The sequence below is a fragment of the Hyperolius riggenbachi genome, chromosome 1, assembly GCF_040937935.1.
Source record: "Hyperolius riggenbachi isolate aHypRig1 chromosome 1, aHypRig1.pri, whole genome shotgun sequence".
NCBI lineage: Eukaryota > Metazoa > Chordata > Amphibia > Anura > Hyperoliidae > Hyperolius > Hyperolius riggenbachi.
In genome coordinates this window covers 134363855-134377670 of record NC_090646.1, presented here as the reverse complement: position 1 = coordinate 134377670, position 13816 = coordinate 134363855, and the positions used below count along the sequence as shown (strand labels likewise).

General features: G+C 44.2%; 1 protein-coding gene across 2 annotated transcripts in view; it reads left to right on the top strand.

Moving 5' to 3' along the window:
• Window positions 1-13816, top strand: part of CLOCK (clock circadian regulator) — a 123237-nt gene that overhangs the window by 102173 nt on the left and 7248 nt on the right. For both annotated transcript variants that reach the window (XM_068278578.1, XM_068278577.1), the window contains exons 16-21: window positions 450-544; window positions 2057-2146; window positions 7341-7499; window positions 9061-9261; window positions 11870-12072; window positions 13285-13555. In XM_068278578.1, coding sequence (XP_068134679.1) covers window positions 450-544; window positions 2057-2146; window positions 7341-7499; window positions 9061-9261; window positions 11870-12072; window positions 13285-13555 — 1019 coding nt within the window. The remainder of the gene's footprint in view (window positions 1-449; window positions 545-2056; window positions 2147-7340; window positions 7500-9060; window positions 9262-11869; window positions 12073-13284; window positions 13556-13816) is intronic.

Below are 13816 nucleotides of genomic sequence, written 5' to 3'. Positions count from 1 at the left end.
TTAAAGTTTATTATGCTGCTTATTCCGCTTTAAAGGACACCTGAAGTGAAAGGGATATGGAGACTGACATATTTATTTTTCTTTTAAGCAACACCAGTTACCTGGCAGCCCTGCTGTTCTTCTGCCTGTAATACCTTTAGCCATTGCCCCTGAACAAGCATGCAGCAGATCAGGTGTTTCTGACATTGTCCGATCTGACAAGATTATCTATATGCTTGTTTCTGGTGTGATTCAGACACTACTGCAGCCAAATAGATCAGCAGGACTGCCAGGCAACTGGTATTGTTTCAAAGGAAGTAAATATGGCAGACGCCATGTACTTCTCAATCCAGGATTCCTTTAAGTTTTGGCTGTATGTTGAGGGGCTTTCATTGTATTATGGAAATGTTCAACATTTGTATATATAAATATGCATTTTCAATGTTATTTATATATAACTATTTATCTAGCTACCCCTACCAAGATTCCAACGGACACCAGCACCCCTCCACGACAAGCCCTGTCTGGTTTGGACAAGAGGAGGTCGTCGTCTATTAGCAGTCAGGTATTAAAACTTTTATCTATGTATCATTATTATTGTGCTATATAATTAAAGCCTACCTAAAGTCAAATAAACACTGACAGTAGGGTTAGTGCCGTGAGTTTAGCCCAGCCCTGCATGTTTCAACTTTCAAAAAAGCGTGCTTCTAGATTTCTATAGCATATGTGGGCTGCACCGCTCTCAAGCTAGTCTCTTTCCTCTTAGCTTGGACTGTGACAATGGCCTCAATTCACCAAGATCATGCTTTAGATAATAAGGCAAGAGATGACTTGCCACCACGCAGTGAGAGAGTTATCTTATCTCTTCATTCTTTGTTACCCCCTCTGTAGTTAATTTACCTCCTCTGTAATTATTTTCACACGCAGTTAATTAACAACCTGTCTTTAACTCTGGAGTTATTTTAAGGATTGAAGAGTTAACTTAAAGACAGAAGAGTTAACTTTAGGTTTGCCTGAGATAAAATGTTTCCTGAATACTACATGCCTCATCACCGTAATATTTTAGCTTTAATAGGAGTTTGTGGAAGTTGGAATTAAATTAATTCCCCAGCTCCTGTCTTTGTAAACACCATAGGAACTGGTGGCAAAACTCTTAGGCTCGTTACACACCAAAAGCGTGCAGGAGAACGGCTCCTGCACGCGTTGCGGCGTGTCGTCGGGAAACTCCGGTGCGACGCTGAGTAGCGGCGGTGGTAGTTAATTACCCCGAAGGGGAAGCGCCGATTCCCGACGATAAAATGCGCCGGGACGCGTCGTACCGCAACGTATCGAAACGCAGCGTCGGGTGTGAAAGGTAAAAGGAAAGTCTATGGACTTTCCTTTTACCTTGGTTAACGCAAAGTATAGACTTTGCGTTAAAAACGCCAGAAGTGGGCTCTGGTGTGAAAGGTTTTGGTTTTACCTTCCTTTCTAAATCTAGCAAGGAAACGGGGAGTTATATGGAAGATATGTAGGTCTGGAAAAACAAGATCGAAAACGAAACTAGCTGGCGGCGGGGGGCCGGAGCCTCTGTGAGTGACTGCGAGGGCACGGGACGGCTGGAGGGGGCTGGTAGAAGCCCCCGACAAGTAAAACTGATTTTTTTTTTATTCTGGAGTTAAGTGTCCCTTTAAGTCACTGTAAGAAATGAAATAACTGCAGTATTGCATAGCTGGCATCATGAGGTACTGACTGTGACATTCCCTAGCTAGTTTGCTGTCCCTGTCCATCACAGGTCAGTTCTACCACATCACTTCTTGGTACTGAGTGGCGTGTCCTGCCTCTTTGTCATAGCCCTTCATTTAAAAAAAATATGGCCATGCAGGTAGCTGGGATGCATATGCTAATTCTGACGTTTCTGAAATAGCATGGACAGTTGGGGACTTGTAGAACGTGTGTGACATCAAATTTGTATGTGCCACAGCTGCCATCTAATGGTGCTGGTTGTGTATTGCAACAACATTTTATTTTTCAGCAACTTTTAAGTCGTTACAATGTACAAAGATTCAGAATAACAAAAATAATTTGTTTTTTCCAGTCAATGAGCTCACAATCTCTTAACCAGTCATTAACACAGCCAGTACAGAAGCAGCAAGGGACTGCCATCTTGCAGCCTGGGATGTCACAGGTGAGTGTTTTTGCTGCTTTGCTAATGTATGTGCTTTTTGCTTTAGATGTAATGTTATGTGATTTTGGCACACAGCTCACTTGCCATCAGCTTGCACCTATGCTTACACTAAATTAGGGATACACCAATGTCAGAACAACACAGTAACCAAGCAGCTTGGGATGACTCAAAACCACAAGGAAAGTATAGTGGACTAAAGGAGACTGAAAAGCCCTCCTACTAAAAAGCAATGCTTAGTGTGATTTGCCTTCTTAAAACAGAAGGAATTTGAATTAAGTGAACATCTGTGGTTACCCACAATGCACTTCTACTCAATATGCAAATGATCTCTTTATGCTCCTGCAGCCAGGCTTGCATCCAGAACCGCTGATGGCTAGCAAGCCTAAAGCTTTAAATTTTACAGAGTAACACCAACCCCACATGCAGACAGCCTGTTTCGTGCTTTTGGTTCTCCTCAGTACATGGCAGGCATTGATATGGCTCTATGGGATAGGGGTTGGATTCAGAACAGCAGAGTAACCAAGCAGCTCACTGTGACCCAAAACCACAAGGAAATCAATTGCAATGGCCGTGCAAAAACTGGAGGGGTGGTGTTACCTGTGGTTACCCATACAAACCAGTAGTTATTTTAGTGGGGGAGAGCTCCGGAATTTAACATAGACAATAAATAATAATCAATAGTGGTGCATTGTGGTTAACCACAGATGTTCACTTAAAGCTGAATTATCGCAAATGCCTTCTGTTTTAAGAAAGCAAACCACACTAAATGTTGCTTTTTAGTAGGAGGGCTTATCGGTCTCTTTTAGTCCCCTATACTTTCCTTGTGGTTTTGGGTCACCCCGAGCTGCTTGGTTACTGTACTGTACTGGTCCAAGCCCTATCCCATAGAACCATATCAATGCCTGCCATGCACTGAGGAGGACCAACAGTCTGAAACAGGCTGTCTGCATGTGGGGTTGGTGTGGCTCTGTAAAATGTAAAGCTATAGGCTTGCTAGCCATCAGCGGCTCTGGATGCTTGCCTGGCTTCAGGGGCATAAAGAGATCATTTGCATATTCAGTAGCGGTGCATTGTGGGTAACCACAGATGTTCACTTAAAGTGGATTCGAGATGAACTTTTACTCATTGCATAATTGTGTTCCTTACATATAGTTTATAGGGCATTCTTCAAGCCAAATACTTTTTTTGTTTTGTTTTAATACTCTAATTCCCTATAAACTAAACAAGCCTCGCCCACAGCTTCTCCAAAATGCCAAGGCACTTAGACCCATGTAGCAAGGGCTTATGGGAGCTCAGTCTGGGCAGGAGGAGGAGGTTACTAGCCAGAGATTTCAGAGGCAGAGGGGAGGGGGGAGTGAATTGTTCACAGGCTGAGGGGTGGAGATGCAGATTATCTGTGTAAGGGCCCATTCACACCTAAAATCGCTAGCCACTAGCGATTTGCGGTACCGTTTTCTGTGGGCGATCTTTCTGCGATTTATTGCGGAAAAATCACTGTGCAAATTCGCATTTTTGGAGCGATCGTGATTAGCAATTCTATATATGCTAATGGCGATCGCTCCTAAATCTCCTGAAAAATGCTGCATGCAACACGTTTGCGATTAGCTATAATTGTGGAATACCCGCGATTATCACTTATAGCTCAGGTGTGAACAATACCATAGACTAATATAGCACTAGCGTTTTTAAAAAACGCTAGCGCTTCAGTGATTAGCGGGAATTGCACGATTCCCACTTAGGTGTGAAAGGGCCCTAATGATGACAAACAGAATATGTCCGCTGTCATTGTATCACAGCAATAAATCATCATAAACTGTTGAAGCTGTTTGCAGCCAGATTTGCTGTGTAAACTATCTAAACTTTAGATAAGATATATATAGACAAGTTACTTGTTATAGTTAGTTTTTCATCTCGGGTGCGCTTTAAAGCTGAATTATCACAAATTCCTTCTGTTTTAAGAAGGCAAACGACCAGGGCCAGTTCTAGACTTTTTGACTTTTTGCTGCCTGAGGCAAACTTGTGAGGATGCGTTACCCCCCCCCCCCCCCCCCTCCCCCTTTCCCCCTCTGTTAGCTACATTGAACCATCCAAATTCGCCCTCAGTATAGGTAGGTAGCCAGGTATAGGTGTCCCCAGTATTGGTAGCTAGGTACAGTTGCCCCCAGTATTGGTAGCTAGGTACAGTTGCCCCAGTATTGGTTAGCCAGGTACAGTTGTCCCCAGTATAGGTTGGCTAGGCACTATCATCACTTCCTGTTTCTGCCTGGTGCTGCCCCCAGGGTTTTGCCGCTTGAGGAAGTCGCCTCACTTGGCATCATGGGCGGACCGGGCCTGCAAATGACACTAAGCAATGTGAGAAATGGCTCTGGCATCTCTGTGACAGCACTGATGCCAGTCTTGTGCAGCTTTTTTACATACAGAGTTTGCGTATGCATGTTTTTTTTGTTTTACTGTTGCACTTAAAGTAGTTATGGTTTTAGATCTCTGATCCCTGATTGCATTATGATCATAATCAGAATCTTCTTTGTATTAAAGCTAACCTGTAAGAAAAAAATATATTCGTACTACAGTACGGCATGCACAGAATTATTTATTACTTAGAATTTATTTAGTCATGACATCTTCCGCAGCGCTGTACATAGTATATATTGTCACTTAACTGTCTCTCAGCGGGGCTCACAATCTAATTCATATCTTAGTCATACTGTATGTCTATGTAAGTAACGTGTAGTGCAGGGGTCTCAAACTCCATTTACCTGGGGGGCCGCAGGAGGCAAAGTCAGGATGAGGCTGGGCCGCATAAGGAATTTCACAATCACGGCGCATCGCCGCCTCTGCCCGCCCCTCTCACTCTTCCTTCACAGAGAGGGGCTGGGAGAGGTGGCGATCCATGCGGCGATTGACGTCAGGAGAGGCAGAGCTGAAGCTAAAAGCTCTGCCCCTTCCAGGAAATGCCGGCAGATTGCCCCCCCGGGCGATTTGGGGGCTCTGCAGCCCTCGTTTAGCGGCGGGGACAAGGCGGATTACTTGGGAGCACTGAAGCGAACTATAATGAAGCTTTTGCCGGCGAGGGCCACAAAATATTGTATCGAGGGCCGCAAATCAGAATCAGAATTTATTTCGCCAAGTACAACGTGAGTTGTACCCGGAATTGATTTTGGCACATACAGGGTCGGTGATGGTACAGTAACATTTAGCATACAGTAGGTACAATAGATATACAGTAGATACATACAGTTTCTGCCGATACATACAGTAGATCCCACAGTAGATACAAAACTTTTATAGGCATAGATAAAGAGTGTAAGCATAGAGGAGCTTGTAGAAAGGTGGACCCAGGAGAAAGGACCGGGGGGAATCCGCTGCCATCCAGGCACTCAAAACGCTTCTGCAGCGATACTTTGAATCAGATGTCGCCCCAGTCTATCCCGGGAAGAGAGAGAGAGAGAGGAGAAGAAAGGGAGAGAAGTAAAGCTAAGAGATGGAGAAGGTGAGGGAGCAGAGAGAGTGAGATCCCTTGGGTTGCAGTCTAAAAAATGGCTGGCCAGTTAGTGTCCCAGATGACTGGCCCGTGACTGTGATGGGTCCACAGCTGTGAGGTCCGGCGTCGACCCCAGTGTGAAAGGACCTTGCGATGCCAGCGCAAGATGTTGGGGGTCGAAGGGACCTTGCGATGCCAGAGAGCGTGGGGACCAGGGTGGCTGGCCCACAATTAAGCAGTGGCAGAGGGCCGGGCTTTACCAGGGGACAAGATGGTGGTCTGGCTCCCCCAGCTCACTGGAGCAGCAGCAGCAGTAGCAGTGGGACTAGCGGCAGATAGGGGCATGAGTCCCATAGGCACAAATGTTCATGTAGGCATGCAATGCCAGATCCATCAGGACAACAGGAGGGATCCTGAAAATAGCCTCACCCCCAGCTGCAGCCTGCATGGATGGCCGACACAGACCTGAGTGTGCCCGGAGTGGCATTGACTCCCTGGCAGCGACAGCGGCGGTGACCCGATCACAAGGGTAGCGGCATCCGCTGACATCAAGGCAGCCAAATGATGTTGTTGCATCTCTGGTGGCGGCTGTGCCCTTCCCCAGCAGTGGCGGCCTGGCTGATGGTGAGTAGGCACTGTGGGCAGCTCCACCTGGAATGCATGGCCTCTCCTCCACTGCGACCACTGCAGAGTAGTTCACTGTGGGACGGCAGCACCAGTTTCTCGGATGGCTGCTGAGCGGCGACGATCCGGCCTCATCCGCACGTGGAATGTCTCACGTGCTCCGTCCTGGCGTCCCGGACGCCTTGACAACAGCGTGCAGCAGCCCACGTGGTGGAGGGGATCTGGATGCCCAAGTCGAGCAGCCACAGCGATCCCGGGCTGCGCAGCAGAGGAGCGACCAAACCGCACACAGCGGCCGGTGGCATCAAGCCCCCAGTGGCTGCATTAATGGAGCCGGGTGTCGGGCCTCCCACAGCCGATCAGGGTCCGCCGTGCGGCATCCCGCCTCCTCCATGACTGCAGAGAGCAGCATCCATTCCCCCAACATCAGCGCAAGCAGCGAGGGGTGGCCACAAGCAGCCCGGCAGTCGTGGTCTGCAACCGAGGAGGAAAACCGAGCAAAGAAGGTAAAAAGATGAAAAAGGCCGGAGCCCTGCGTGCCGTGGCTACCTAGTCCGGCGCCATCCCACGGGCCGCAAGTTTGAGACCCCTGGTGTAGTGTATGTATCGTAGTCTAGTGTCAATTTGGGGGGGAAAGCCACCATGCTGCACGGTAGCATGAAGTGGCTTGTGCATGGATGAAAAGTCTGTGCACGATCAGCATTGTGCTACTGTGCAGGTGTGGTACCGTAGTCGTGCATGCGCAGTATGGCTACACTTGTACACTGATGGGAGCACGACCAAAAGAATACAACTGGCAAGTGCCAGTCAGATATATTCAGAGGGAACGTGGGCAGGAGCGATGGGATCGGCATGATCCTAGGGAAGCCTTTGGACTAGCCAGAGGCTTCCCCTCTACTGAGGTGTTAGTTTGTTTTTTTGTTATATGTTCATTTTTCCATCTTTCATCTTTTTCTCAATAATTGTTGGTGATCAGTAAGTTAGATGGGTGTTCTCCTATTTTGACGCTGTCTAGGTGGCTGGAGTGAATGTGTGCAGTGTAAACACTATAGAAACATTAACTGGCCCTTCTTAATCTCTATTGTTCAGCCCATCTTTCAGTTCACTGCGCAGTTTGGAGCCATGAAGCACTTGAAGGACCAGCTGGAGCAGAGAACACGCATGATAGAGGAAAATATCCACCGGCAGCAGGAGGAGCTGCGGAAGATCCAGGAGCAGTTACAGATGGTCCACGGGCAAGGCTTCCAGGTGACCCCACACACTGTTCAGCCTCATGCATGAATGTGCTGGATCTTCTAGCTCTGAAATCAGTCACTGACTGTAGAGTCCTAAGCCTTGTACACACATTATTTGGTTGTCTGAAAGAATGGTTTTGTCTGAAAAAAAAGCTAGCCTAAAGTCAGGTACACACTTTCATTTATGATTGGCCAATAACTGACCAATTTTACCACCTCCATGTAGTATGTGGGTCTACAGATGTTGAATACTGATTGTGTAGATAAACACTCATATTACATGGAAGTGGTGAAATTGGTCAGTGATTGGCCAATCATAATTGAAGGTGCAGGCTTTATTCTGGCTACAGACTGTCTCTTCTGGCAGATAGGTGTCTGATCAACAGAATATTAACAGTTCAAGTGATCACCACACTAAATGTGCATTGAACGTTTACTGTGATAACTGTAAATGTGCTTTTGTGGGCACTTGTGTATTTTCTCGGCTCCTGATCAGATGTTTGAAATCAGCTCCATGAAGCTGCTCTGTACATTCCCTTCCGTAAACCACCTGCACATCTGGTATATTTGGTTGGTCTAATTAAAATTAGTCAGGTACAAGAGTCCCACTTATGCTCAACCTGGACCCCTTCAAGTGGATCGCCATTCAAAAATTAAAAACCCATCAGCGCTGCTGTAATAAAATGTTATATTTACCTGCGGAGTCTCGTCTCACGGAGCCGTCCCGATGCCCCTGCATCACTCCACTTCTGGCGCCTGGTCCCGCCTCCCCTCTCTCTTCGGAGAAAAACGCCAAGCTATTTACTGCAGTAAATAGGTTGGCGTTTTTTCTCTGAGGGGAGGCTCGGCCAGGCGCCGAAAGAGGAGTGATGCACTTTAAGGTGCCCATACATTAGACGATATACAGTATGGGCAGATCGACCAAGAGACAAATCTTTCTCTGATCACATCTGATCTGAGAGATGAGGGGAGGAAGCCAAGGAATCCGCAGCAGGTGGCTCGGGTCGCACAAACTTTGCCCAGCCATGTGATAGGCTACCATTACCTGTGTCATATCATCTGCAATAATTGGGTGTTGCTAGAGGCAGGAAAGAGCTGTGGTAGAAAAGGGGAAAATCGGTTTACTCCTTATTAGACTTACGTAAAAAGGGGGTCACAGTACAAACGATTCTTTGCATCAGTGATACCCAACCATGTCCTTAAAGCTCGCCAACATGTTTTGCAGCAAACTACAAACATTGACAGGTGGGCTAATAAGTGAAAAAAGATTTATATATCAAGGTTCAAACAAGCTTTCTGACCAAACTGTAGACTATAAAACTGAATTAATAACCATCCACTAACACTGCAATTCAGATTATATCCAACTAAACTCACTCTGCCAAAAATGTACCGGTAACTGAAAATGTCTTTCTTTTTTAAATACAGCCGTGTCATTCGCTGTGGAGCAGCATGTAACCATCAGTTGCCATATGAGAAAATAAAGCTATATGATGTTGTATTGTATGGATGTATTTACACCATGCAGTAGTGCAAAAGTAACATGTGCCCTCTCCCCCCCTTCCCCCCCACAGATGTTTTTGCAGCAGCCTATGCCCAGTCTAAACTTTGGGTCAGTGCAGGCCTCCTCTGGCAGCAGTTCCAACATGCAGCAGCTGCCGCAGCTCACCATGCAGGGCCAGGTGGTCCAAAGCAACCAGATGCAGGGAATGAACACCAGCCACATGGGGGCGCCACACATGCTGCAGCAGCAGCCTCTACAGAACACCAGCCAGGTATGATATGTGCTGTTCGTGATTGTCTAATACTTTTTCTTTTGTAGCTTTAGAAAAGGACTATATTGGTTAATGCAATCTCAAAAAGGCAAAAAAAGTCTCTGAAAAAACTTTATTAACACATGTAGAAAAAGATCAAAATATACGGCTCTTCAATATCACAGTGGTAGATCAATAAAAACACATTGGATTGACTTATGCCAACAATTGGTTGTAGCTTAGCGGGTATGAAACTTCAAGGCAACGACACATGTTCGTTTCGGGCTTTTATATAAGATATGTGCCCTTCATCAGGCTGTGATACCCAATTCTAAAAATAAAAACAATATATAACAACACATTAAAATCACAAACTGTAATTCATCAGATACGACAAAAAGAATTGTCGCAAGAGAACCACCACCAAGAAAAGTTGATAGTATGTACACCGAGTTCAATCCAAAAGCCCACATGCCTACCTAGCCTAGATCGCGTATACACCTAATAATAGGATGTGTGATATATATACAAAGATCAGGCTAGAGGAATGTAGTACCATAAGAATGTGTCAAGATGAAGATAGATTGAGCAAAGAAAGAAATAAGAACCCAAGGAGGAGTTCTCAAGAAAGACCAAGGTGGAACTGCCTCATAGAGACTAGTAAATATCAGTCCCCATGTCCACATACTGGTCAGAAAAAGATGTGTATGAACGTCATGCACAAAGTGTGGCTGAATCAAAGATCTAGATAAAAAGAAGTAAAAGGGAATGATCGACAAACCTGTGTTGCTTAACCAGAAAAAGGAAGACCAATCAGGCAAAATGAGCCATATGCTGGGGGGCGTCTGAACTCACCAGACGCACACTACCTGGGGACTGATATTTACTAGTCTCTATGAGGCAGTTCCACCTTGGTCTTTCTTGAGAACTCCTCCTTGGGTTCTTATTTCTTTCTTTGCTCAATCTATCTTCATCTTGACACATTCTTATGGTACTACATTCCTCTAGCCTGATCTTTGTATATATATCACACATCCTATTATCAGGTGTATACGCGATCTAGGCTAGGTAGGCATGTGGGTTTTTGGATTGAACTCGGTGTACATACTATCAACTTTTCTTGGTGGTGGTTCTCTTGCGACAATTCTTTTTGTCTGATGAATTACAGTTTGTGATTTTAATGTGTTGTTATATATTGTTTTTATTTTTAGAATTGGGTATCACGGCCTGATGAAGGGCACATATCTTATATAAAAGCCCGAAACGAACATGTGTCGTTGCCTTGAAGTTTCATACCCGCTTAGCTACAACCAATTGTTGGCATAAGTCAATCCAATGTGTTTTTATTGATCTACCACTGTGATATTGAAGAGCCGTATATTTTGATCTTTTTCTACATGTGTCAATAAAGTTTTTTCAGAGACTTTTTTTGCCTTTTTGAGATTGCATTAACCAATATAGTCCTTTTCTAAAGCTACAAATGTGTTGAGGGGCAAGGTGGATTGCCCTAAAAAAGGACTGTGTTTTGATCCTTCACAATATAAAGGATTGTACCCCAAGATTTATCTTTATTAATAATACTTTTTCTTATCATACCTGGAAATTTTACTTTTTAAGAGTCATCTTTGACCAAAAAAAAAGGCTAGACCAAGTATAAAAATTTATAGGGGGTAAATATACTTTTTACGATGTAAACTTTTGCTCCTTCCCGCACTATTAGCTTATGTTTATTATATATATATATATATATATATATATATATATATATATATATATATATATATATATATATATATATATATATATATATATATATAGTGGAGGAAATAATTATTTGACCCCCTCACTGATTTTGTAATTTTGTCAAATGACAAAGAAATGAAAAGTCTCAGAACAGTATCATTTCAATGGTAGGTTTATTTTAACAGTGGCAGATAGCACATCAAAAGGAAAATCGAAAAAATAACCCTAAATAAAAGATAGCAACTGATTTGCATCTCATTGAGTGAAATACGTTTTTGAACCCTCTAACAATAAAAGACTTAATACTTAGTGGAAAAACCCTTGTTTGCAAGCACAGAGGTCAAACGTTTCTTGTAATTGATGACCAAGTTTGCACACATTTTAGGAGGAATGTTGGTCCACTCCTCTTTGCAGATCATCTCTAAATCCCTAAGGTTTCGAGGCTGTCTCTGTGCAACTCTGAGCTTGAGCTCCCTCCATAGGTTTTCTTTTATTGTTAGAGGGTTCAAAAACTTATTTCACTCAATGAAATGCAAATCAGTTGCTATCTTTTATTTAAGGTTATTTTTTCGATTTTCCTTTTGATGTGCTATCTGCCACTGTTAAAATAAACCTACCATTGAAATTATACTGTTCTGAGACTTTTCATTTCTTTGTCATTGGACAAACTTACAAAATCAGTGAGGGGTCAAATAATTATTTCCTCCACTGTATATATATGTGTGTGTGTGTGTATATATATATACACACACACGTTCAGAGTTTTTCTGCCTGCAGATATTTGTGAATTTTACAGATGTGTTTTAGCGGTATTTATTTAGCATGTATCCATAATGCATTGCTGTGTGCATGAATCAGTCAGTCTCCAGCTGTGATTGTGTTGTAGCAGGGGCAGCAGAACATGCACGGCGGACACACTCAGCAGACATCCATGTCTAACCAGACACCAAGCTCACTGTCTGCTCCAATCTACAATACCATGGTGATCTCACAGCCATCCACTGCTAACATGGTGCAAATGCCATCCAACATGCCACAAGCTAACCAGGGAGCGGCCGTCACCACGTTTTCCCAGGACAGACAAATCAGGTGAGTTTACCATTTCTATTCTATTAGAACAACAACAATAGAATATATCATTCTAATTATATATGAAGCCCTACGCCTGTGTTTAAACCTGTATGTTTTATGAAAGGATATTTTGCTGGAATGTTAATGTGAAGTGATGTCACACAGCATTTTTTATATTCCTCATAACAGCATTTCTTATACTCCTCATAATAGGCTGTACACGTGTCGCCACCCCTTCTGTCTTGTGGAAGTGTTCACCCCTTGTACTAACCAACTCACCTCTCATCTAACCCTCCTGATCTATACTTACCTCTCCAAGCTCCCCAGTGTATCCTGTGTTGACCCCACATACCTCTCATCTGCCACTCCACTAGGCACCTTTCCTGACCCAACTACACTCGCCTTCCCTCTATCTTTCACTCCCTAACATTGTTCTCTTCTGACCCTCGCCTACACCCTCCTGTCTACTCCCTCATGTCACCACTTCTGAAACGAACCTGCTTTTTATTTACCCCCTCACTGTAATGTCATCTCTCCTTACCCAACCTTATCTTTTACTCCAAAGCATGATGTTACCAGTCTTGATCCTCACCTAAACCTAATCTATCCCGCTATGTGACCTGTTGTGACCACTATCTATACGCTTATCTCTCATCCATCTTTCCCTCACCTTCTCTGCAAATTCAACATCGCACCCACCACCCACCTCTGCTTCACCTCTCTGGACCTTTGCACCTTTTCCATTTTTTTCTCTCCCTCCGCATGTCACCTTCCTTGACCCTCGCCTATGCTCCTAACCTCATCTCTCCTCCAACACTCATAATGGCTCTCCTGACACTTCACACTTGCCCCACATACCCATGTCACTCCTGACTTGGCATTCACCTTCTCACCAACCACTCAACTATTCCCCCCCATCCCCTCCACCCAACCACTCTAATCATTCACTATCACCGTGCAGCTGTGGTAGCTAAATAATGAAAGTGCATAAGGTACTTTTGGAAAACCTATTATAGACAGCTAGCTTAATTAATGAGTTTTGATGTGACTAAAGACTAGAAAAAGCATACAGTATTGTTTGCGGCATTTACACTTACCACTTAAATAAGATTAAGATTTTGCTCTATATTAGTCCTTTATAGATTGTGACTGACCTGCTCAGTGGTATGTTTGGCATACTCTGTGTAATGCTAGTTTTAAACCTATTTTTTAAACCTATTCTTCCTACAGGTTTTCACAAGCTCAGCAAATAGTGACTAAACTTGTAACCACACCGGTGGCTTGTGGAGCAGTGATGGTTCCCAGTACCATGTTTGTGGGGCCAGTTGTAACTGCCTATCCAACATTTGCTACACAGCAGCAACAACCACAGACTATTTCCATCACACCGCAGCAGCAGAGCCAGCAAGACCAACAGCAGCAGCAGCAACAGCCACAGCTCTCATCAGTGCAGCAGCAACAACAGGCACAACTTGGGCAGCAGCCACAGCAGTTCTTGCAGGTAATCATCCTATCAGAGCACACCTGGGCTACTCTAGACAAAGGGCTTTGAAGTGCAGCAAAGATTAAAATATTAAAGAGTAACTGTTAGGCATATAAATACAAAATCAGTTCTCTTTTGCAGGCTCTTATATTAGTAAAAAGGGGGCTAAACAGGCAATTCAAAAGTTTAAAATCATTCTTGCTTTTTTTTCAAATAGATTTTCTCTCCCCATGCCCCCAGGCTCTAACATGGTGCACAGACGCAAAAAAAGAAGTGATA